The sequence below is a fragment of the Amblyomma maculatum genome, chromosome 4, assembly GCF_055883805.1.
Source record: "Amblyomma maculatum isolate TAMU_Amacu chromosome 4, ASM5588380v1, whole genome shotgun sequence".
NCBI classification, from domain to species: domain Eukaryota; kingdom Metazoa; phylum Arthropoda; class Arachnida; order Ixodida; family Ixodidae; genus Amblyomma; species Amblyomma maculatum.
Window position 1 is genome coordinate 35502271 of NC_139347.1, and position 26030 is coordinate 35528300.

Consider the following 26030-nt stretch of genomic DNA (forward strand, 5'->3'; position numbering starts at 1 on the left):
GCACAGCCAAGGCATCGAGGTGCAAGCAAATATTTTCGACTCCACAAACGTAATTAACGATGAAAACCCCTAGAGCACGCCACACTCCAATTAGGTAGGAAAACTGTGCTTCGAAAAACTTCACCAAATAAACAAGGGCCTGTGGTACTGAAACTCGTTACTGGTTAGATGGCTTAGCTATATCGCATATTGCACAGACCTCTGTTGTTTCTTCGTAGTCTTTTTCTCTCCGTGCATGTTTTAACGCCGTTGGAACATCGTAATGTACGATTCCATGGTTACTCTGCCCCGATAATGTTTAGCTGCCGCTGAACAAAAACAGCAGTTCTGTTACTTCTGACGCGGACGTGCACAAAGCCCAAAGTACGCATGCACGACACATGCAAAAGTGCGTCACGACAAATGCGCCCGGCCTCTAACGACTTTGCTCGTTTCCTTGTCGCTGCCGCGCCCACAGAGAACGCAACTCGGCCGCTTCTGGCAGCGACTCGCTAAGCTCGATGTGTAATGAACTGCACTCGATAAAGATTGATGGCCGCGTGCACGGCAGCCTCTTCTACGCGAAAATCATTTACAGCCTTTCCTGCTCCTCTTCCTGCAACCTTGCTTTGCTCACACATCGAAATATATCGCCGCCTGACGAAGCGACAAAGAATCGTTTAAAACGAGAGATAACGATCGTCCGTCGAAACTGTTCCGCCCCTCATCCTCATGCTACACAGAAGAGACCATGTATTCGTGTCACCTGGCTCAGCGTCGTCAACGAGGTGTTCAAGGAGGCTCATGCGCGCACGCGAGCGCACGTGTAACCCAGATCGCCGAATGGAAAAGCCCGCGTTCCATCCCACAGCCAGCGTGGCTTCCTTTCTGCTCCGAGTATACTGCGACAGCTTTTCGCGAACGGCCGCTGGGCTAGCCGGCATGCTCTCGGTATACACTCCGCCGTCTGTCCCTATGAATAGCCGCGACGACTGTAAATCCTGCTGCTCCCGACACCGCCGATGGAGGCTGCGCAGGCCGCAATTCACGGGAGCTCATGCAGAAAGATGGAGAAAGAGCCCGTGCTGCATTCAGCAAGCGGGCACAGTCGCGTAGGTTCTATGTCTTCGCGTGGTATGGAGAGGCCAATGCCGAGAAGGGCGTTCGGGCAAAACGCGCGTATTCAGTGGGTTTTACAGAGCAGTGATGGGAGCGTTAGTTTCTGCCTTTTTTGCGCCTTTTTCCAGTCAGGTGTCGGCCTCTGGCTGGATGGCTGGATGGCTTAGTGGCAGGGTCGTGACCTAGGGATAGGCGTTTACGGGCTAAAAGTCAGTGTCGCCTAAATGCTAATGAAATATTTCGTCGAGAATAATAGTATGAAAAAAAATCTAAAAGCTAAAGAACAAAAAAAAAAACAATTAGCTGGAATTTAACTCCGCTTAAACCGATTAAGACGTGCAAAAGCACTGCTTGGCACGATTTTGCTTGAAGGCTTGACGTTGAGATACTGGGATAGAATTCGGCAGTTTTAAACGTCTTTAAGAGGTCTGGGTTTTAGGGAAAGGCGCACTACCTCACTTTTCGGTGGGCGCCTCATTTACACGCAGTAGGAGGTGCATATCTCGTCGGTTCGGGTCCATACCCTAAACTAGGCTCTAGCTACATTGACTAATAGATAGATGATATTAAGTGGGAAATGAAATGCTATGAGAACGCCTTAAACAGTGCACAAAAAAAGCTGTTACGTCACAATTTTGACACGGAATCACGTTATATTTTTGTTTTCACATCCTGCTCACACTTCCTGTTCACGCCACTCATAAGGCAGATAAACCTTAATATGTTTGAGCCAGGTGGCGCCCGCATTCACCCGATTTCGGAGGGACGCTCCAACTATATATCCATTTATATAGCGCGAGAAAAGTGAACTACTCATTTAAACAGAATAGTTTTGCGTCATCCGCAGGTTCAAACACTCTGAGAGGCAACGAAGGACGTGTATCACTGTGCATCACTCGACACGATCACCTAGCAAGGAGGTCGCTTGAAATAACGGCACGGACAGGAACACAGACAAGGATGGAGCGCTTTTCCTTGCCGGTGTCTTTCTCCGTCCCCGTTCTTTCAAACGCTTTCAATATGTCATTATTGCATAAACCACCCCGATCTCCCGATCTTCTGAGTTGAAGATCTCATTCCATTGCAGGCGACACGACTTTTGTTTATGTTCGTACTACGATACATTACGTAGAGAGGTCTGCAGCGTTCGGGTCTAAAATGCCCCGCAAAGCCTGCGAAGCGACACGTGACGAAAATTCCTCATGGACAAGCAGAAAACTCAGCTTAACTCAAACATTTTGAACTAGCGTTAAGAATGTTTTGCGACCTGTTGCCTCTACTACGATACGAATTTTTGCCAATATCTAGCTCCGCTTTTACAACATGCACTGGAGCAAGGACTAATTGCAAGAACGAAACGATGGACAAAAATAGCAAACGCGAAGAATCCAATTCACGCTGCATGATTGAACGACCTGCATTGTGAACTTGGAAGAACGCAAAATCGCAATGCACAAGTGCTACCATGTGCCAGGTTTTGTGGAATAAAAGTCTTTTAGGAAGCGCGCATTCCCCTTGGCAGCGCTAAATTGTATTTTTTTTTTTTTTAGTAACTGGTGTGCCCAAATTATCCGTGGCAATCATTTTCCTCGAGAAGTGCGCGATTAACGCAAAAACATAAAATTAGGCCCTCGCCAAATTTAGGTCGATTACAATACAGTATAGGCGAAAGCGCATGAGCCTTGCTATAGGTACAGAAATCGAGAAAACCTGAGCGAAAAGACGTGACTTCGGGATTACCCGTCGATACCGCCAACCTGTTTCCTTGAACGGTTCGTAACCAGAAGAGCGACCTCCAATTACTCAGCACTGGGCAAAATAAGGCGTACTGCGCTTGCGCTAGTATTCTGTTGCACCTCGTTGAAACACGTACCCACCGATACGGTGACAAACACTCGTGCACATTAACGCGTAGATACGAACGCACGACAAGGCGTATCTGCGAATGTAGAAGTGAAATGCGCGAAAGCAGGCGCCCGCTCGTGTGCCCACTACGAACACGACCCACTACATAATATGAGAGGGAACCCCCTCCTCCCCGTGAGAGAAAATGAATGAAGAAAGAAAACTGCGGAGGGTCGACTGAATTTGACGCCCGCTCTTGCTTTCTTTTTCCTTTTTTTTTTTTTTTTTTTTTCTGCCTTCCTACTTGGCTCCGCGGACACGCCCCTTATCTCTTCATCGCTTCCCGGGTTTTTTGCGCTTTCCGAGAGAGAAAGGGAAAGGGGGGGGGGGGGAGGCAGTTTTTACTGTTTACCGGCGACTCTCTGCCTGTTTGTTCTCTACTAATCGCCCTACCTGCGAGTTTTACGCTGCCGACTACAAAGGAGATCAGGTCGGCCGGCGAAGGAGTTGGGGTTCCCGGTACCGCTACAGTTGTCCTTTAGCTCGCTTCGCCGCAGCAACAGGGCCAGCAAGCCCAGCTAGGAGAAAGGAGGACTGTCGACCGTTCGAAGTTCGACCAAGCGACGCGTGAAGCTACGGTTAATACTTAAGTGCTTGGGAAGAGATTTGCGGCCTCCCCTTATGCCGCTCTCTCACTCTACATTTCCCCTCTCAGACTTTCGTAACCGTTGATGCTATAGCTTTCCATGAAAACGAGAGCTATGGAGTGAGCGGATTTGGAACTAAAGTCCGAGCTTTGCGTAAATCATTGCGTACCGATAGCATGCAGGGTCAGTAGAATTGATACTGGTATAAACGGTCAATGTGTGGTCAAAAATGAAAGCGAACTTCGGCACGCTTTGTAAAAACAGCGCAGCCTTAAGCCTGCTAGCATGAAGCAGTTGGTAAAAATTCAGTCTACGAGAAAGAGAGAAAAGGGGGGCAAGGTCGTACAGCGTATAACTGCAGAGCCTGCGCGGCTCGTACAGTGGGAAGCATTACATAAGGAACGGTTCGCGCATGAATTAAACAAAGGTCTAGCAATCTCAAGGGGACTTTAGCAGCGACCTAAGCGGGCCTTTTTTTTATTTTTTATTTTTTTTTTTTTTTGAGTCGACGTCTAGAATGAAAAATGAGCATGAAAGACTAAGCAGAGGCAAACATTCGAACAATAGAAGCCGCAGCATGCTTTCTGTGCAGGACAGTGACAATTGGAAGTGATTTTTGCAACGTGAACTGCATCTCTTAAGGTTTATGGGGGCTCTCCAAGGGAGACCGGTGATGCACTGTGGCAGAGAAGCCCCCATAACATTCGCTGGCCCGTGATCGTGTGTTCTACGCATGCGCGACGTACAGTGCATCCAACTTTCGATTCTCGAATTCAGGCTTATCTGCAATTGTGGCTCGCAACAATCCCTGAATAAAACTTGAGAGGAGAAAAAAACTGCAGGTTTTATCGCGCTCTTATTCGTTCGCACAGATATGCTTCCATTTCCGCGCATGCGCAGAACGAAACATCGCGCGCCGGCGTATGCCTGGTATGAGCTCCTCAGTCACTGAAGCCCCTCTGCCACAATACACTCACACTCTGACACACTGAAGCCACAATACGTCCGTCGCGGCGCGAATCGAACCCGCGATCTTGGAGTCAGAAGCCGAAATCCAGAGACACTCAATCACCGCGGCGGGTATATCCAAAGAATGGAGGTTAAAAAGAGCGCCTGATAACCCTTTCGAAGATGAATACAAATTCGTACTCAAAAATATTTTTTGAGCGAAGAGAAATGACGTGAACATGGCGTAGTAACGTAGGGATTTATATTTTACTCATCTGGATTCGGCATCGTTCAGTCTTTGTAAATTTTGTTGCCCCGTGATAATTATTTGTGTAAGCATAAAATTGCATCCCAAGGACTGATTTCTGAAAGTGGCCGAGGGTAGGACTGAGAGCTGTAGAAACTCCATCCAAATGGAATGTAAACAGCTTAAAAAGGCAGCACACATGTCAGTCAATATGCCTTACAAGTCTAAAGTCAAATAGCCTAAAATTTTCTGCGTTCAACATTTCCTTTCTGATATAAAATTTCCTCTGCAGCGCCATCTTCCGGCTATTTGTCTCAATACACAGGGTCATAAACGTGGTAACTAATCGATATCTATAAGGACAAGAATAATGGAAAACCAACGACACAGACATTCGCCCTTTAGTGGACACAGTTAGGCTGATACCGATGGTAGTTGTGACGATGATGATTAAGAATGTGGCAGCACATGACAAGTACTAAGTTCTCTTTCACTCAACAACAGCCAATATTTCGGCGCTTGTGGGTACGAAGAATAAACAATTAATAAAAATAATAAACAGTCGCTCCATCAGTGTCAGTAAGCCGCTGCTTCTCCTTCCAGAAATAACATCCATTACAAGCTTCTCGATCTGTAGAGCTGTTGACACACCAACCTCCGGTCTTGCCAGGCTGCACCCAGATGTTTCATTATAAATTAAAACACAATTAACAGCGTGCCACTAACAATCGCGAATGAAAGAATTAGGAGACATGAACTTTTATTATCTAGAGTTCTCAAGAAGCGCGTGGACATTAGAAAAAATAAAGAAAATTAGAGAAATATGAGTGGAGAAGAAGGTGGCAATGAATAAATCGTCCTTTCAAATGCGTAAAAAAACGAAAAAAAGAAAAAAAGAAAAAAAGAAACGCCTCGGCGTCCCCCATCACAAAATCGTATTCTGACGTACGGTAATCCTGGAGGACGAGCGTCGACCATGGTAACGCCAAAGCCGGACGACGCCCCGTTTTACGGCTAATTAATACCCCCCCCCCCCCCCCCCTTTCGCTGTTACCCACAACGACCGACCATGAAGCGCGCATCGCCCACTAATTCGCGCAGGCTACCGAGGTCCACGCACTACATAGCAAAGTTTACTTTTACTTTTTTTGTTGGCTGGTCTCTTCCGTTCATTGCTGCTCTCCGTGTCTTATTACTCCCAAAACCTCTCTCGACAGCCAGCATTAATGAGATAACGAGAGCCACCCATGCGTCTGTCCAGGCGCCCAAGGCACATTCCGCGCGCGGTCGCGCCCAAGGTTGGCCGAGGGTTGCGTTGAAACAGTTGCAACGCTCGTATCCGATAGAAGGGCCTTGGGACCACTCCCCTCGAAAACGGCGAAAGCAGTCCGGCGGAGAACGTTTATTGCGAAATCGGGCTTCTCAGCGCCACCCCGTTTCTTTCGCGCGTTCCAACAACACCCCTCCATACCCCCTCCTCTTGCTCGCTCAATACCTGCTTACGTCCTACTGCGCGCCGCGCGACTGGGTAACTTAACTTCCTACGAAACACAGCGGGACTTAACCGAGTCGTATACCTCTACCGCGTGCCCTTGAACCGATTTGTACAGCCTGTTAGGGTTGCGGAGTGTCACCGTCGTTTTAAAGCTCTCACGGCTAAACGCAACCTCTGCACAGCAGCGCTGAATGCTGGGGCTCGCAGGAGGTGTCTACCGCATTCCAAGTCTCTGCGCTGTGCGACCGAAAGGAGATGTGGCAGGGAAAGGGAGAGAGGAAAGGCGGTGGTGCCTGTGCCACATTTTTGTTTTCCTTTTTTTCTTTTTTTTTGAAATCGTTAGGAAGCTAATTACAATTACAGATTACATTCGCGTGTTCTGCGGTGTGGCGGCCACCCGACTGCGGCAGCGAGTAATTGCTCCAGAAATGTGACCGAGCGCTACGAGGTCTGAAATCATGATCGAGCAGCGGGACGTCCGGGAAAGCAGTGGGAACGAACTGCGCCTCCGCCGCTGACCAGAAGAGTGCGTGCGCGAACTTGTATTGTAACACTCGCAAAACGAATCTCTTACCGTTGCAAAATTGAAGCCCTCCGGTGCGACTGCGAATAATGGCAGGGAGGAATAGGCAAAAAAAAAAAAGAAAAAGAAAGAAGTTAGCACAAGCAAGCACTTCGTGTGTGTGCTCTGCTTTCCGAGTGGAAGAGAGACTGCCCGCCGTTTCGATGCAAAGAGAAAACGTGAGCGAAAAAGCCGCGGAGGGGAATTTCAATGAAGGCCCACTGATTTAACTCGCAAATGCTCCATTTGTTCGTATACATGCCTCTGCTTATCTGCGCGAAGGGAAGAGCGCTGTTCAATCTTCGGCTTGACGCGCCGCGGCGACAGCTTGCGCAGCATGATCAACACGCCCACTGAAAACGCTGACACTCACGTGCTCATAAATTTTCGTTCTCTTTCTTCCTGACACAAAGAGGGAATAATAATAAGTGCAACGTTCTGCGACCACAACGGCGAAGGATTTTTTTTATTTTTTTTATTGCCGATTATTGGCGCGGGATATCGTACAATTTCTATTCGGATTCTATCCCCTAATACGAGAGAGTCTGAATACAATTATTTTCCGCAATTATCATCTTCTAGTACGCCATGACATTTGCGAGTGTGATCCCTGTAGACTTCCTATGGAGAGTCGCCAAGGAATCTTTCATAGAGCTAAAAATAACGCGTTATGGATGTCCTACGCGGTGTGGGAAGCTGTAACAAAAAATAATATTTTAAAAATAACTGTTACATTATTGCGGTCTTCAATACGGCTAAACTCTGATGGTATTTGGTGTATGCAGTGTTTAACGTCTCGAAGCTACGCACTGGCAATGAAGGCCCTCTGCAGAGTAGGGCTTTGCGTAAATATAAGCCTGAAGATGTGCGCAGTCATACAATTTCAATTTCGCGCCCCATCGAAATGCGGCAGCAAAGGTCGCGGGGGTTCAATTCGGTTACCTTAGAATTTACTGATGAACGCCAAAGCCATTCAGCAACACGCAGTGCAAGCGTACCTCCCAGTGCGGTAGAGGGCGTACTGGTGGGAGCATCAATTTTATTTCCTTTTTTTGTCCAACCGTAACATTTCGTCACAGCTACCATTCTTCTTCCGCTGACCTCGACCTATAATAGTCGGCTCCATAACGTGTTGTTTATTGTTTATAATAAGAAAGACGACACCGTGGACCCATGCGTGAAAAACTCGTTTCATCTATTAGGCAGCACACTTAATCTGAGCGAGCAGAACCTCAAAAGGGGTAGCTAAAAAATTGGAGCATCTGCCATATATCAAAGTAGATGTCCCTCCATGTAAGCGGCTGTTGTCAAGGAAGTGGGAGCTGAGAAGCATGTCCGCAATTTTTTGCTCATAACGCCGACGCCGACAACGCCTACGTCGAATTTTCTGGAGAATATATAGGGCCTTTAATAACACCCTGGCGTTAGAATGTGCACAGGCGCAGTGCTGCATGAAACGCTTCGCGAACCCCGACTGGGTAAAGCGCCAGCCCTAGACCCAGGGCCGAGTTGTGGCGGCATATTTCACTATTCCCTCTTCGTAATAGGAAGATGCCGGTCATTAACCACTGCAAGTATGTGACCTCTTCCAGACATAACGAATGCGCGCGCTTTCCTCCATCTATGGGCACGCACTCGCAAGCACTCAGCCGGCACGCGCATGATAACACGTTCCGCGATGCAAATCAAAACTAGAGCGCGCGAGCATGCTCTTATACTCTTCGAAGACTCCGCCGCAACCACCGCCTCCTAAACGATGGAGCTGGGATGAGTTAATCACCCCCGACGCGATAACTTTGTATTGCCGCAATGCACAGAACGGAACGCGCGCCAATCACATGGTGCAGCGAAGTCCTGCATATAAAGCGCAGGCCCTGAGGTTCCACGGTGCGTCTCGAGAGCGAAGCCGATTTATAATAGCAGAGTATAACCGGAAAGTACAGCGTTCAACCTGGAGGAACACCACCATTCAGTATTGCTGCGGAAAAACATTTGTGTATGCAAAGCGCGGCGCTCTACGCGTCGTGATCAAAGCGCAAAACGTCCAACAAAGCAAAAGAAAAGGGGACGCACAGAGGAGCGGGTTGACCGCCGCCACTATTAATCTTCCGCTTTCAACCTGGACGGCACAAAAGAGTTGCGTATAACTGATGAAAGACCTACAGAAACTGGGCGTATCGTACAAAAGAATTACCGGTTATCTGCGTTTCCTGATCTGTGTTTTCTGGTGGTTCATTATCTGTAAAAATCTCACTTTATAATGCTTGATGGAGATGCATACGTCGCAATATGAGTGTAACGCAATTCTGAGTAGCCCTCAGTATGCTTTGTTAAAAACATTAGATAGCGCAATGTTTTCAGTGCATCGAGCAGGCGGTAGGACGCTACGCAAAGCTGTAGCGTCCTCTTACTGTACTAGCCAGGGTGTAGTATAACGAAATTAATCTAAATGCAGACAGATTTGAATCTAAATGCACGGGCAAGCAAGCCCTTCCCCTGTCGATGTTTCCGACCTGTGTGAATCCATTAAAATAGTATAACGTATACGTATACGTGGAAAACGCAGCGCAGGGCAGTTGCCAACAAAGACCATTTCTGGCGGCTTAGCGGACGCGCCGCTGATTTTTACGTCCTATACTACTAAAGTGTTGAAAAGCCAAGGCATGGATCACGACCGCGCGCCATGGCTTCAGTAATATAGTCATTAGCTTATGAAGAAAAAGTGCAATATAGGTTAATGAGTGCGTCAACGGTGCCGAGATGGTGAAACGGCAATGTCATCGTTTGAACCAGTAGATCATACCGAGCCGTCACGACAGGCATGTCATTATTCGCGACATTCGGCCACATTGAGCCCGGCAGGCTGCAGATATTACCGTGGAAACAACAAGTTATGCCACTTTTCTCAGTGGAAAAGAAAAAAAAATGCCTGACTAATTTCTTTCTTATACTGGTGCGATGCGGATTTCAAAGCGGCAATCTTGTTTATCTACGGAGACATTTCTTGCAAGAAAAAAAGTGAAAAGCAAATGTGATCAGTGGCATAGACTGCTTTTGTAATCTTACATGTATGAGGAAAACTAGGGCCACTGCGCTTATATTCGCCCTCGTGCATAGAAGCATTATGTAACTATTGGTCGAGAGGTTACGCGGGCAGTTATATTCACTTTAACAACCTTAAATTTCCTAACTTTATTGTTGCTTATTCCCAGCAGTGTGGATGAGTTGATCCAGACTTCCTTCCACTAGTCTCTTATGAGAAAGCGTTTGGGTGCCACACTTTCTCAAGCTTTCGGCTTCCTCCGACTCTTGCGGTCACGCTTCTGACAATGGAATTTAATTACGCTGCGCAACAACTATAGACAACTCGAGTCCTGAAGCCGGCTCCAAATGAGACACTCGCACGCGTCCCGTCTAGCTCGATGTAGTGCACACACGCACAAGCTATGGTTTGCCCATGCGCATGTGTACCTACGTACGACCTGATTTCCCGGGGAATCCGTGCGGCGTTCCGTTCAGACGGGAGCGATACACGCTCCAAGGCAATGCAGAATGGAGTGCTTTCTAATTAGGTTCGCACCCACCGCTGTGTGTGCGTGTCTGCGGACGCCATTCGGTTCAAAGTCACGGGCGCAAGGGGGGGTACTACCTTTTCCCACCACGCCCAGGTACCACGGTGGTTCCCGACACTCGCCGACCCAGATGTTCTCTCCCAAAGCCAGGTGCGGGGGGCGTGGTGGGCAGCGGCGCCAGACGCACGCGATGCGCCTGCAAAAAATAAACTGGCTATGCAGCCCCGGGCACGGCGGCAACGAGTAGAGAGTCGCCACAAGGAAATAGTCGGGTACGACGTAAATATCCCCCCCCCCCCCCCTTCTACTCGCCTCAACGGCCGCCGATCCGTGCCATTAATGCGACGCGTTTAGCCTACATAGCTATTGCCGCATGCGCGATTACTCGTGGATCGCAGCACCAGACGCGACGAACGATCGTCTTCATTAGCGTCGCGGGGTGACTAGCTGACTATGTAAGGGTTAAGGTGGGTGTTTTGTATGTGTGTGTGCGTACGTTCAGCGCGGTGGAATGGGACTTACAGCGTTGGGAAAAAACTGGGTTATGGCGTTGCACAGGCGCCTGCAGTAGGTTTCGTAAGAGCAACTGGTCAAGTCTGTCGGTTCGGTGAAATCACCGTCACTGATGAGGGCAACCACTTCCTTGTCCCCTTAAGCCGACGCTCCAAGAGTGGGCCACCGTGTACACAAAAGGACAGCAGAAAAAAATGCTGCCCATTGGCAGCTTGAGTTAATAATGTAAAAAAAAAAATTATATACATTGCCTAAAAACAGCATACATTTCAGGAATGACACGCAAACCAGTGCAATGAGAACAAAAAGAAAGTTTGCAGCAAGGCAACAGAAGCGAAATATGTGCCTACATACCACACATCGAACAGTACAAACACTGAACTTCAAGATAAGAAACCATCTATATATTTAAGTCACTAATTAAGTAGTATAGATAAGCTTATCTGTAACATGAAACAATAATATGTACTTGCAGCGACGTGCCGTCCGCTAGCGCTCTGTAACCTGCTTTGCATCGAAGCGGCAGCGGTCGATGCTTTGCAACTAGCCAATGCTTATCATAAGATATACTCCTGTTATAACAGTCAATAAATAGAATAAGCGCTTAATAAAATTAAAGTAGAGTTAGGTTAAGCGATACCTCCGGAAGCGAAGCCCACTGCCATGCGAGGGGCACCGCTAGGCTTCAGCTAAGTTGACTTCACCGCATGACCGCAATGTGGCGCGGAAAGTGAGTACGCGACACCGAAGGACACACTGAAACACACCCCACGTTCGAATGGTCACGCCGTTTCGTATTGATACCGCTGCCGGCAGGTGCCGAAGGCCGCGCAGCCGACCTGTCTCAGCGCGAGAAAAGTGATCGAACAGCGCCGTCGGAATAAGCGAGAGTAGTAGGGGCGCGGCGTGCCGTTCGATATATCGCATGACCGGCGAAGTTCGACTTCGATATACTGAGCTACTCTTCTACACTTTTACACGGGACTTTGCAGGTGATAATGTGTGTGCTAGATATAGTCAGTCATTAGAAGTATTCAGGTTTGATATATCTGTGCTCGACTGACATGTCCGTGATTGCATGCCCTGTAAATTTAAAAAACGCCGAATGGCCGCATTTTCTACTTGCCCCAGTAAGAGAGGATAATGATTTTGCATGTTACATATTTTCGCCTTTCATCGATGAGGGCCGGACTGTAAGTAAAGAAGGAGATACGAACATATTTATTATACTATGAAAATTTGAGTACATTAAGTTATCTGCTATCTCTGGCGGAGAGCGAAACTTTGAGGTATTCTCAACCAATTGGCACCCCTGAAAGATTTGCCTTGAAAGGCGGCTGTTCGCTCAAGAAATGGCAGTGTGCCGCTTTTTGACGAAGGGTGCCTTTTGATGAATGAAGAGCAGATGCGCAGATCAGCGTCAGATTACGGCTGAAGTCATTACAGGTCGCACGAAAAGTTGCGCTTTTGTAAGCCCACTCTTTCACGACCTACAAGATGCGGGGTCGATCACATAAAGGAGATTTCTTTTTCTAGTTCTCGAGCGCTTTGCCCAGTCATTTCCAATGACAAGCTCACCAATATCGCAGCAGGTAGCTGAGCACTAACATGGCTCGACTAAGCAAGAAATACGACTTTGCAAATCAAGCCATTCCAGCATTTTTATCGATTCATTTCGCTGCTCATTTATGTGCCGACCTTTTGGCTCGCAAAGCTCGCCCTTTCGCTAGGCGTGGCATATATGAATCTCCTTTCCCTAACCTTTGAGCCATAAACTATCCCTTTTTTTTTTCCTTCCCAGAGAAACCAGACGGAAGAGCGGGACCTTTCGCACGTCACCTGCGTTACCTTGCTTCAGGCGTTCCTGCGTAGCGGAAAATTTTCAGCCTGTTTTCGACCCCGATATTCGACTTAATTACGTCTGCGGGCAAATGTGGTCGTCGTCCAGCCAGCGCGCTACGCTGACAGACACAGCTACAGCCTTCTCAAAAGAAATCGCCCCCAGCACACACACACACACGCACACTATTTGCGACCGCTGCAAGGCCGCCAGCGCGCGGCGTTTAAGGCGGCGATATGTGCGAGCGCCACTCGATTCCCGCGCCGAGCGCATTCCACGCTCGCCCATGGCAGCCAGCGCGCGCGCTTGGCCATTTGGCAGGAACACTGGCCGAAAATTTCCGCACTGCTCGGCGGCCGTCCTCGGCTTCATCGACGGCACGCTGCAGGCACAATCCAAAGCCGATTTGGAACAGAGCCTGCAGCGACTTGGGCGAGCACTCGAAACAAAAGCGCGAGCGGTCAGTAGGAGCCGCCTCGACAGAAATTCTCGGCTGCCTCCCTGAAGCAAATGAAGGTGGGGAGAGCGACTGTTGCGGCTGTATACGCGTCTCCTTGGAAGCAATTAGGCCGCGAGAGATTAATTGCGGCACCGACGAGTCTATCTTTGCGAATAAGCTTGCAGGAGAACTAAGCAGAGATTTCCCTCCCCCTCTACCCCGTTTCTAGCAGATACCAATGGCCGATCGTGTGCACGTACAACGCGCTGTTGGCGCTAGAAATCGGCACGCCCTTAACACGGCCGTCGGTGGTAGCGACATAGCTGACTGACCGCGCGCTCTTTGTGGTCCGGCGTCGTTGTGATCGCATAGAGCCCGCAGCGCGAGAGAGCGCGCGACTCTTTACCCCCCCCCCCCCCCCCCCTCTCCGCTGCGAAGGGGAATGGCCATATCAGCAGAAGCATCTTATCTGAACGTGGCGCTCATGTATGGTGAAGATTACTATCACGCGCGCCACATTCCGTCTCCCTTTTCCCCCCTCCATTTCTTTTGTTCTCGTTTTTTTTTTTCTTCCGCTTCCTTAGTGTACATATGTAGGCTGGACGTATGAGTCAAATGTGTGCCTCTCTCTTCGACATGCAATGTCGCTATACCCGTATTCTAGAGAATGAACGATCCAAGGAGTATATGTGAAAAGGAGTATGTGAACAAAGGAGTGAACGATATCCTCCTCTTTGATATGCATAGGTCTCGCTTTAGACAGGCATTGAGTCCTTCCCCGACTCAGCGCCCGTGCTTGTGATTTCAGCTCTTGTTCACCACTGAAGGAAATGCCGAAGCTTAATGTGATTTAAGTAGATCGATCCGGAGTTGGAGGAATGTCTACAAGGGAATGAACGCGTAGTTACAGGCTACAGAGCAGACAGAGCAGGCTGCAATAAAGTGTCTAGGAAGTCAAACACGAAAACCTGGGAACCTACACTGGGAACATACACTCATCTACTTCTCGGATTTATCGGATAAAAAAAAAAAAAAGAATAGAGAAAAAATGGTGAATGCAGAGGACAATTATGCATATTTGTCAGGCTGGATCTCAAAGCAAGGGCTCCATTTTTTTTGCATATAACGCTTCCGCATGCAGATTTTAACAGGAAGGACTTCATTTGAAGCTGTTTAACAGCTTTGAACAAGGCGTATGCGCTTTACGCCAAGGTCATGCGCTTTACGAGTAGTATATCTTAGTTTACGACTTTCTAGTAGTTCCTCTATAAACCCCACCCAATGGCCCATTAATACCACCCACCGCCATCCTACAGCTCACGGTCACACTCAGCCGCACGACCTTGACGCTTCATCAATTTATGTTGTTCTTCGCCTGCGACAGCAAGCAAGAGATAAAAATCGATTCAAATTGAACAGACGTTAGTACGAAGCCATCGGTGATACCCTTAATGCATTCATTGATTCTACGACACTTCGTTATTAGGTGACCTCAAATTAATTCAGTTAGGAAACAGATCCGTAGCAGAGGACCATGTCTTATGGCCTATTTATGCTTTTTTTTTTTTTTACTTTTCGTTGCGAATGTAGGATGGCTAGAGTACGAACAAGCATGTAGCTACCATTAATGTTACCAGGTGCTACCCTTTGCCAGGTTAAGGTAGTCATTCCTATCTTTCCTATTCTGTCTCACTTTCTACATATTTTTGTGCTTCCTTACCACTACACAGTGTTGACTGTCGCCTTGCGGCAACGCTGCCACAGAATCAGTTCGAGAGGGGGGGGGGGGGGGGAGATAAAGCCGAAGACAACTTGCGCCACCAGTAACTGCGAACAGTTCATGGCTACGACTACCGTAGCATACATCCAGTGATCAAATTAATCGAGATCTTCCGCCTCTGCATAGTGCATTTTTTTACCGTAAAAATTCACGGACGTCGTGACAGAAAGTCTGTTCAATTCCGGTTAATTTCGGAATAACTTTACTGAAACACTCTTGAAACATGCCCGCCACTTACTCTGCATAGGCAATGGACGGGTGGCTCAGTCTCAATAGTTTGCATGAAACAAACCACTTCCTGAGGCACTATTACAGGTAATGACCGCACCTTTAGCACCTTATCTGTCTACTTACTGCCCGTTTCTATCGATTCACTGGTCTTATTCATCACTATGAGTACCTTTGTCACGATCAAACACACAGCTGCCACCACAACTGCTGCTCCAGACAGCTCTTAATGCATGGTCGTTTGTAAATTATACTGACGCGTACGCATTTTCATCGCCTAATTAGGAGAAGACATAATGGCTGCCGCATGACAACAGCTTAAAATGCCAATGGTTGCCAGGTGCCAAATTTTTAAGTTGTATGCTCCCCAATATTCATCTGCAACTCAAGCAGTAAAAGAAGTTATTTCTTACTAGATTTTATACTTTATGCAGCTTGACAGCAACCGCACACTTTACATGTCCGTTCCCAGAGTGAGACTGGAGTAAGGAAAAACAAAGCAAAGCGACAAATGGTCAAGGAGTATCTGCCAAACAAGAAACAAAGAAAATTTTTGGGAGACTTCATACGATCAGCGAAACAAAAAAAAAAAAAAAATCAGAACAAGTCGTACGTAGGAAACGTTCTTGACCGCAGTGACATAACGAAGTGCAAGTGTAAGGACGAAGAATTTGCTATTGTTGCGCGATCGTCAGAGCGGGGGAGGTGGAGGGAACAGTATGCTGGCACGTGCGCGACGAGAGGGAACAGTATGCTGGCACGTGCAAGCACAAACACTACTTTCTCCCCTAACGCGCGCGCATTTCTTCGGTGAATCGCGGCACGATTGAGTGCTCCGCGAATGAGGCGGAAAAAGAACGAGGCGGAGTGAAAAGGAGCTTGTACTCTGTCAGGAAAAGCACACATACAAGAGCGACCCAATGTGTCGAGAGGAAACAGACAAGACTCCAGCCATGACTATGGATGAGTTCGAAGAGACGACGCAAAGCGATGCCCGCGCGAGTGAGCGCACGCAGAAAAAAAAAAAAAAAAAAAAAAAAAAGAGAAAAAAAAGTGATCGGCGTCATCGGCGGCGCTTGTGATGGCGGCGGAAGAAATGTAAGGGAACGGCGGTCTGGGGCTAAGGGGGAAAAGAAACGCTAATAAACAGAAGATAGACAAACGCGATAGAGGTAAGGAAATGCGGAGTAGTGGGCCACCTTGTGAGAAGATAGGAGCATAGGAGTTGGAGAAAGCAGCCGACAGGAGAGCGTTTTTTTGCGCAGGGTGCAATCGTAGCAAGGGGAGTGAGCGGCGGCGCGGCACGCCGGTTGCTTTCGTTTCCTTGCTCTTTCGAGGCCATGGCGCGCTTGCGCCCGCCCCTCCTCTCGGAGACGCGGCGGCGTTGGAGACGCGGAAACGTTGGAGATATATATCCTAACGGCGCGAAGATGACGGAAATAGTTCGCCCCCACCGAGAGGAAAGATTCACCGAACGCGCGCAAATCCGACCGGGCCATCGACGATTGACCGATCAGCAACGGCGCCTCCGCCCGTGTTCGGCACGTGACAAGAGACGGACAGCTCTTGACACGATAAACGGAGCGCTAGAGTGTGCCAGTCGCGTACGCTGCTTTTGTTGTTGCTGTACATTTTCTCCTTCTTTCTTTATTCTCATTTTGTTCCCGTGGTTTGAGGGATGAGAGGAGACGTGGGCGTCCTCACACGATGCCGGCTGTTACTTTGCATTCTGGATTACAAAAAAAAAAAAAAAAAATAATAATAATAATAATAAATAAATAAATAAATAAATAAATAAATAAATAAATAAATAAATAAATAAATAAATAAATAAATAAATAAAATTGTGGGCGCATGACGCAAGAACGAAGATGCAGTGAGTACTGGCATTTGGCCTCTGCTCAAAGGCCATACACCTCTTGAGCATACTAGTTATCTGTAAGGAGAGAAAAAATGTCTGGAACAATTAAGGCGAATGCACTCATATGTCGCAGGCGCTTTGCTTGAAAATAAAATACAAGGTGGTGTCCTTTGCTTGCTTGACCATGGGCTTGCTGAAATCGGAGATAATAGCAGGGCGAGTGCGTCAGTTTCGTTCCTTTCGAGATGGATTGTGCCTAGGTGCGCCAGAGGGCGAGGATGCAAGTGCAACTATAGTGGGGCTCTCGACAGAAACGCTTTGGAGGTACCAAATGGCGATATGGAACTTTTGTGGCGCCAGTCGGCTCGTGAAATCAGTGTCAAAGCGGCAAAACTGTGCGCTAACTTGAGCGCAACAAAACTTTGGCTGCAGAATGAAATATCAAGCGAAGAAATAAAATAAATGTGACACTTAGCTTACATTTTCATACGCATATGCACGAATGTCTTTATACAGTCATGAACGGATGCACAGTCTTTGACAAAAGTGTAGAGCCCAAGAGGTCTGCTCTGGGCCAGTTCCTGCGGCTTGTAATGAATTTCCGGTATTCCAACTTTGTTGATGGCAAGAAGATTTTTTGACCTAGCCCCTTCAGTGGGAAAGGCCTAAACTAATTCTACATCAGTACCACTATTCGGCTCAGAAGCGGACCCCCCGTGCTTTATGCTTTTGACAAAGGCTGTACTTCTGGACGGCACGCAAAACGAGATTTCGCCGTTGGGGCACCTTTCTTTCTTTGTTTTCTTTTCCTCTAAGTCAAGTAAAGCAGCAAGGCGATGGAACAATTAATAGTCAGCTGTTAAAACGTACATATCCAAGGTGCTTCATGTTTGAACACCGCTGGAAAGTTGGAAAACTATATTAATGTTTGTCAAGTTAGCAAAGACATCGCTTCGTGAAAGCATTTAGTATCAGGAACACTTAATGTCTCCAAGACACGCTAATAAGAGCAGACGTGCATGCTTTTCTTATCGATGTGTGGCTCGAAGCCTTAAGTTGGAAACGATATCCGGAAGGACTCGCTTTGTCTAAAAAATATAATTTAATCAAGCATTCGTTGTCACACATGCACCTAATCAGTCGGCGCGTCGTGGTGATTTTTGTCTCCGATAGTGCACTGAATGTACCAGCTAAAATCTTCTACGAAACACACAGTCAAACCTGTTCATTGCGAGTTTCTGTCTTAATGGTGGTTAATGGTGGTTAAACACCAATAACCACCATTAATGTGTCATGGTGGTTAATGGTGGTTAATGTCACACCAAATACATAACTGGGCATTGCTACTAGTGGGCACACCACCAGACTGGCAGAAAACTTTATCAAACGTTAAACCTACAGCTGGTCCGGCATAAGAACTCCAAAACAGCACTAAATTTTCTTATTCGTTTATGGATTTCGCAACAATCAACCTATGATGCGTCTTTACGTGCGCTGGTTTGCTAGACAGCTTACTTGTTGTTGTTTTGTGCTTTTTCATTCACACAAATACACGATATGCACCGTCATCGTGCTCCGTGCACAAATGTGCCCAAGGGTACTTTCCGAGAGACAGTGCGTACCCCTTTAGTTTGAAGTGGAACCTACATCCTAATGCTGCCATATATAGTGCAAAGCTTCCTGGCTTGTTTACAATCCGTCTCGCGTTATCAACCGGAAGGCTATTATAAGCCTTAGAAAACGCCCATCATTTAATCCGCGTTATCCGAAATATGCCGGGGGTGATCTATAAAAATACCTCTCGTGACAGCCGCGGCAGTTCAGACTGGCTAGTATTTTCTATACTACGATTAGAGGCGCCGTGTTACTTCGAGAGTGACTTATAGCACACAGCAATCTAATCATGGACATTCCATTGAATAAAAATACCCACACAAGTAAACATGCATACACAAAAAGAAAAACGAGACAGAAATGGAGATCGAGTGGCTGGTCCAATTAGCGCATTAAATCTGCTAATCAACTACATAAGAGTGTCAAATGAGTACAAGGCACGTTTTCGTTATCCGCAAAGAGGTTCGCGCTAAATGCGCGAGAAAAAAAAAGCAAAACATGAATAAGGGGCAATTTTCCTCGAGCTTCTTATAGATCCTTCGCCACAAAATGGTGCCACGACTTGCGCAAAGCGTTTCCTCGAGGACCCGATGGCGATATGAACGGGGTGGGCGCGCGATGAGGATTTCTTAGCGGAATTCATTCTTACTTTCTTGTGATTTTCTTTCCCTTCTCGTGGCACTCAAGCTTAAGAGCGCAGAACAGAGGCGGAAGATACTATAGCCCCAAGGATGATACTGTTTCCAAATCGAGACGGTACATGTACACACTAGAAAGCACAAAAGCGATTGATTTCTCTCCCGCTTACTTCCGAAGACGAATACCCCTTAACCCCTCCGGGATGATGCAGTGGTTACGGCGCTCGACTACTGTTCCCAAGGATGCCGGATCGAATCCCGGCCTCGGCGGCCGCTTTTCAATACAGGCGAAAAGCAAGGCGACCGTGTGGTGTGCGGTGTCAGTGCACGTTCAAGAACCCCAGGCGATCAAATTTCCCGAGTCCTCCACTACGGCGTCTCTCATAGCCTGAGTCGCTTTGGGACGTTAAACCCCATAACCGAACCAAACCGAAGGCCCTTTAATCTGCCTTATCACATTCAAAATATATTGCGGTATTTCTAGCGGAATCACGAGTCCTGCGAAATGTGGCGCTGAGAAAAATGAGCGCTTCGTATGTAAGGGCTTGAAGGCGCTATCGATTAGGACGAATTCCATTCATAAGCTTAAAGTTTCATCACGAGACTTCACAGTGCTTCGATTGACGGCAGGAACAAAGCTAGCTAATTATACAAAAGATAATTATGCCTATGATATATAACATTTTAAAATATAGAGGCAAGGTTGTTTTTCTAATGTTCCAAAGAAAACGCTTCCCTGTAACTTGTCAGGTTCCTCAGAGTGATTCACGGAATGCTCTTTTACAGATGAGGAACGCCAGGACATCGAATGCTGCAAGTACACGCCGGAGGAGCGACACCCTAACTGCATGGCCATCGATGTGCCCAATGATGATCCGTTCTACAAGTTCTTCAACCGAAAGTGCCTCGAGTTCGCCAGGGTTCTCGCTGGTCTCAGGCCGGCCTGCACCCTTGGTAAGCACACGTTAGGTGAAACTTCGATCAGTGCTAGCGTACCATAAACTCGATGCCAAATCTATTCGTGTTGAAATGGCTCAAATCAGGAGAATAATTGCACTTCTTTTATCCTGGTACTTCGATGCATGAACAGCAGCTTCTTTTTCCTATGAGGCTTTGCAAACGTATCCGCACAAAAAATGGAGTTAGTAACCTTTAATACTAAATGAAAGTGTCTGCTGCACGACCGGAGTTCTGTGCCTTTCAAAATCAAACAAAACCGTCTCTCGCAGGACCACGGTCTCAGATGAACATCATCTCTGCGTACCTCGACGCTGGCTTCGTGTATGGAAGCACGCAGGAAGTGGCCAGCCGACTGAGAGAGTTCTCCGGAGGTGGGTACAAGCATATCCTGTGGCTATGCCTAAACTTTTCTCATACGATTACACCTTGCGCTGGCGCACAATCGCTAATGGCCTGTCGCTCTCGCCGCGACCTGCAATCGGCGACCCCGCGCATACGGTGGCTACTAAAGCTTCGGCAGCAACGCCTCAGCAGCGCCGATTTGTATCGCTGACTCATGCTTGTTTATTTTTCTTTCTTTTCCTTGATCTCAAGGACGCCTCAAGACCACTCCTCTGTACCGAGACCTGGGCCTCAAGGACCTTCTGCCCATGAAGACGGTCGAGGCGGACGTCGGCTGCATGGCGAGACCTAGGAACCTCTACTGCTTCGATGCCGGCAAGTGCTCGGTGCTACAACGAACGCCGTCCTCTATTTTCACCAGTCTCCTCGATCTTAGCGCTCGAGCGCGAGCGTAATCATCGAGGGTGACAACCAATGGGTTTTGGTGCCGCTCGTTGGGTTCTGGCACATCCGTTATATAGTCTCAGAGCGTGTCAAATCGATGAGGCCTCTTTTCACGACAAGCAGTCCCGATCCTCTTGTTAACGCCCCACCGTGATACATTTTCCTCATCGACATCAGTGCGGTCTTGAAGACAGAGTGAAAGGGAAGGAAGTGAGGAGGAGTTGACAAGGGCACGAGAGTAATGATGATGCGCTGCCTTCAGAAGCCAATGGTCAGGCCGACGACTGCAGAGCAACGGCTCTTTCATAGGTACAGAAAGCGACGTCAACATTAGCAGCTACAGAAAGGTCAGAGCGGGTGTCTATATGAAGAGCCGCTGCAGCCACACTCGAACACATGGTAGCGGGGCCAGCTTTCTTGAACTACAGACCGCCAAAGAGTCAAGGACTTCCAAGGGAATGAAAGGCAGCGGGTCTTCATTGTTAGATTGTCATGTCAGTGCTGACAATGGTGCCCTGATTTAAAAAGGTAGGAATAGCAGCAGACGCAGACACAAGCGGGTGGAAGCGTCGAGACAGAACAGTACAGAGTGGGCGCAGCAGCTATCGGAAACCTTACACATTTTATCAAGGAACACTTTCATTAAACTCTGCTGCCAAACTGGAACTCAAGGTCGCGTTCTGCGGCATATGAGTTTATCAACAGCGATCACTCCCAAGGTTTATCTAACTGTCTGTGAGACAACAATGGGTACACATCAAGCACTGAGTTCAAAATAATCGCTTCAAATAAAGGCCGGCCTCCAAGCATATCACAATGCTCAGCAACATCAAGGTTATGAGACGTCTGCGCAGCGGCGGCTTCGGCACTTCATGTATTTAGTGAATCATTCCGTCGTCAAAAGGAGGACCTTGAGAAGGTAACTGTAGGAACAAAGGGCCATGTAATCTTTGCTCTGCTTTGTTTAGGTTATTGAGAGCAAGAGGCAAGGCTGAATAAATGTTTGGCAGAAATTAGGCCACCAAGGCAGGAAAGGTTAACCAGGAGAAAGCTTGAAAAACATTGGGAGCTACGCACACCAAACAACCTGGCCCTATTTGTTTACAATGAGGCAGTATTAAACGGCCCCTAGAGCAAAATTTATTGCTTTGATTATTCCTTCAACGCCTCACACTGAAAGTGTAAGGTAGCAAGAAAATCGTCCAATGGAAGTGGCTTCCATTACAGTTTCAGGTGTTGTATGGGAGCTGACAAAACGTTTCATGGATTCTTTTTATTTGATACATAGCGGCCTTTAGTGGTTCCAATAAAATTAATCGTCCTTCTAATCATGTTTAATTTAGCAGAAAATATTTTGAAACCGCTTTCGCAATACTTTAAAGCTGCCGGATGACATTGTACGAGCGTAAGCTGTCACGGTCACGTTTTATACCATGACACATAGGAAGTGCAATTTACACGAGACACAACTAACTCTCAACTTTACAATAAACACAAGTAAGCATAAAATGGAATTAAAAGGGAATAGAATGTCTTTTAGCGCACTCCCTTCTAGAGCACGGTATTCTCATCAAGCTCTCGGTAGATTTTCACCACTAACCATGCGGAATGATATACTTTGGCAGTAGAACCCTATTTACTTCCTAAATAATATTTATTTTAAGTAATCAGTAATGAAAGGAGACAGTGAACCGCTGTCCCAGAGCTTTGGATGTTAATAATTTGAGAACGCAGAAAACCTCATCTAAAATAATCGTAATTCCTATAACTTGGCATATTTTGAAATGAGAATTGCCTTCCGTACAGTTTTAGTGATGAAAATCTGCCACAGGGCTCGGGCAGCGTGCCCTGACTTTAAAAGGGAGTGCGCTAGAGGACAAACTACTTACTCCCTCTTTACTCCATTATAGGCTTATTCGTGTTTACAGTGACGCGAAGCACAAACGATGACAGAACGGGTTTCCAAGGCTCGGTTTTCAAGCGCTGACAGTTTCTCACTGATCACAGCCATCGCTCAGGCACTGACGGGACAAACGAACATGGCACTGACTTGTTGGTAAATAAAACGAGTGGGTGACGCAAACCTAGCGCGCTACCCTTAGTTAACGTTAACTAGGAGTTGATGTCGCCGAGTTCGACATTCGACAGTTACCTGAAAGAAATTTCCCAAAATGCTTTTCTCGGCATCCCGCTATAGTCATTGATGGTCTCAGCGCCGGCACTCGAGCCCGTTAATTCCTTCGCAACGCGATGCGACAGTTTAACATGAAAATGAGCTAAGCTGTGGTAAGGTGCTCACAAATCGCCCCCATTTGAAATCTTGGACGTCAAGATGCGCAGCGGCATCTGTGTCAGCAATCGAAGCGCGTAAAACCGTGCCTCGGTAATCTACTGCAGATCGATATTTCTTGTTATTTTTAATATGCAGTTGCAAGACCAATCACAAACAATCCGTGCTACTGCAATGACAATTTGACTTTTATTCACTGTTATTGCCTTAGCCTTACGGCAACACCTGCATTAGCGTGACCGCTGTGACATGCCTACTTTTCAAAATCTGTTATACAGTCGCATAAAAAATCAATAATGAGCGGGAATCGCCTCTCAAGAAACCTTGACTCAATGCTGCCTATCCATTTGTCATGGCGTCGCGGTCAGCCATCTTGCACCAGCCAGAACCGACGCCGTTGGCCGGTATCTTCTATGAGGGGCATCTTATCCGATTACAGTGCGTTTTCTCGATATTCTCCCATGTGCGCTTCGTATTGACGCAAGAAGACGTTAGCGGCGGTGTTCCCATTGATCTCAACGCCTCGCAGGCGACGAGCGCGTGAACGAGCAGCTGGCGTTGACGGTGATGCACACGCTGTGGCTGCGAGAGCACAACAAGATCGCCAAGGGACTGCAGCAGGTGAACCCGCACTGGGACGACGAGACGTTGTACCAGGAGGCGCGCCACATCCTCATCGCCGAGGTGCAACACCTCACCATCAACGAGTGGCTGCCCATGGTCCTCGGACCCGACGCGGTCAAGAAGTACGGACTCGTACCCGTCCGAGAGGTGAGAAAAATGAAGCTCTGCGAGCGCTCGTTTCTGTGTCGTATCCCATTCCCAGCTTTTATTTTTGTTTTTTTTTTTTTGTGTGTGTGTGTGTGTGTGCTGCGCAAAGTCGTTAAATCATGTCCAAACGTTTATGGAGATCCCCTCGTCACCGTTTCCTACCGCCATGATTCTCCCAGATCTGTAAGCGAAGTTCTTGCACGGGTCCTATAGAGCGCCGCCTCTTGTGCGTCCCACATTTATAGCTGAATGGGATTTGAGACGACTAAACTATTCATGCTGACGTCACTGCTTAATAAAGAATTCCGAAGAACAAGGCTTCGTTTAAAGAAATAAACCTTCACTTTTTCTCCCTTCTCAGAATAAAAGTTACCATCAATTTCACAGTTTTTTCTGAAGAGCACGAATACTCCATTTCTTTCATTACGGCATTTGAGCAACTTTCCTTGGGTGGAATTGGGTGGAGTTGGGTGGCAGGTTGTGCAGCTTCAATACCAATTTCTTTTTTTTTTTTTTCTAGCCAAAGTAGAAGAAGAGAAAGTAGAATGGTAGCCTATTCCAAGGGAAGAATCTTCGTACGCGCTGCGGGGTTTCCAATCTAGAATGTCTCGAGTAACATCAGCGCCATTTCCTTGTAGTTGAGTCTTCAAGCGCCCCAAGATATAAGGAATGATTACATGCTGGCAAGTTTGAAGCAAAAGGCGACGAAATTGGCATAAAGGAGCAAACAGTTCAGCCTCCTAGAACAAAACAACTTTACACTTTACGCGACAATAAAGCGAAAACTCACGCTCTCTGCGTTAAATAATCGAGGCACTGCACGTCCTGGAATTTTAACCCTGCTCAAAACGCGAGACATCCAATACTATAAATATATAGGCGCGCCCCTAGATAGATAACAGGAATTCGAAGCATCAATAAAATATTCGAAGCAAAAAGTAGATAGATAGATGGATTTATTGAAAGGAAAAGGCAGAGAGGTTGGCCGGAATAATTCAAATCTGGCCTGCTACTCTGCACTGGGGAAGGGGAAGGAGAAAAGAAAGACGATCATGATGGGTGACGATGTGGGAGAAGGCATATGAAATACATATCTACAGGCACAGTGGCTTGCTTTACAAGCGCGAATCAAGTCCGCTGGCGCACAAAGTAACGGCAAAGAGCACGCACTGCCTGGACACCCTTCCCCTTGTCTTGCTAAGCGCCCAGCAGCAGTTCCTCCAACAAGTGGTGAGAAAGCAGAATACGAGCTTGTTACAGGTACTTGTAAAGTGACACGCAGCAGCCAAATGTTTTGATCGAGCCGCCAGATAAAGGGAAAAAAAAAAACCCGGTATGAGCTACACACCTTGCTTCAATAGACAAACTTCGAATGTGTTTTTAACTTCCGGCAACAATCAACGCAGGGCTACTACGAAGGCTACAGCCCCAAGGTGAACGCTGGAATCAGGCAAGCCTTCCAGGCTTCTGCGTTCCGTTTCGGCCACAGTTTGCTGCCTGACATCACCGAGAGGTACAACAAGTTCCATGAGAAGCTCGGTAAGTACTATGTGGCAACCGCAAATCTGGTAGCGCTTCTGAAGTTTCCACAGCGTCTTATGACTTTTTCTTTATGCCAGATGCCTTCACAACATTTCTTTTCATTCAGGACAGCAGTTTTGTGTCCATTCAAGTATATGGATAATATCCTGAGTGTAAAAATTGAGTCCTTTCTTTTCTTTTTTTTTCTTTATGCCTGTGCACTCAATACTTAACACCTCATCAAAGACGATGCATCGAGACTTAGGGGAGCTCTTGCACCCATTCCTACCATTCTATTCTTCTCTTTTCACTACATGTTTGACAAAAAAACACAAATCGTTGTTGTGCATATTATGCATCGACAAGGGAAATTAC

The 26030-nt window shown here is 47.3% G+C and overlaps 1 protein-coding gene across 2 annotated transcripts in view; it reads left to right on the forward strand.

The window, feature by feature from the left end:
* Window positions 1-26030, forward strand: part of LOC146190683 (immunomodulatory peroxidase-like) — a 153136-nt gene that overhangs the window by 119772 nt on the left and 7334 nt on the right. For both annotated transcript variants that reach the window (XM_084601066.1, XM_084601065.1), the window contains exons 6-10: window positions 20114-20281; window positions 20557-20658; window positions 20882-21004; window positions 23893-24134; window positions 25541-25673. In XM_084601066.1, the coding sequence (XP_084457192.1) occupies window positions 20114-20281; window positions 20557-20658; window positions 20882-21004; window positions 23893-24134; window positions 25541-25673 (768 nt within the window). The remainder of the gene's footprint in view (window positions 1-20113; window positions 20282-20556; window positions 20659-20881; window positions 21005-23892; window positions 24135-25540; window positions 25674-26030) is intronic.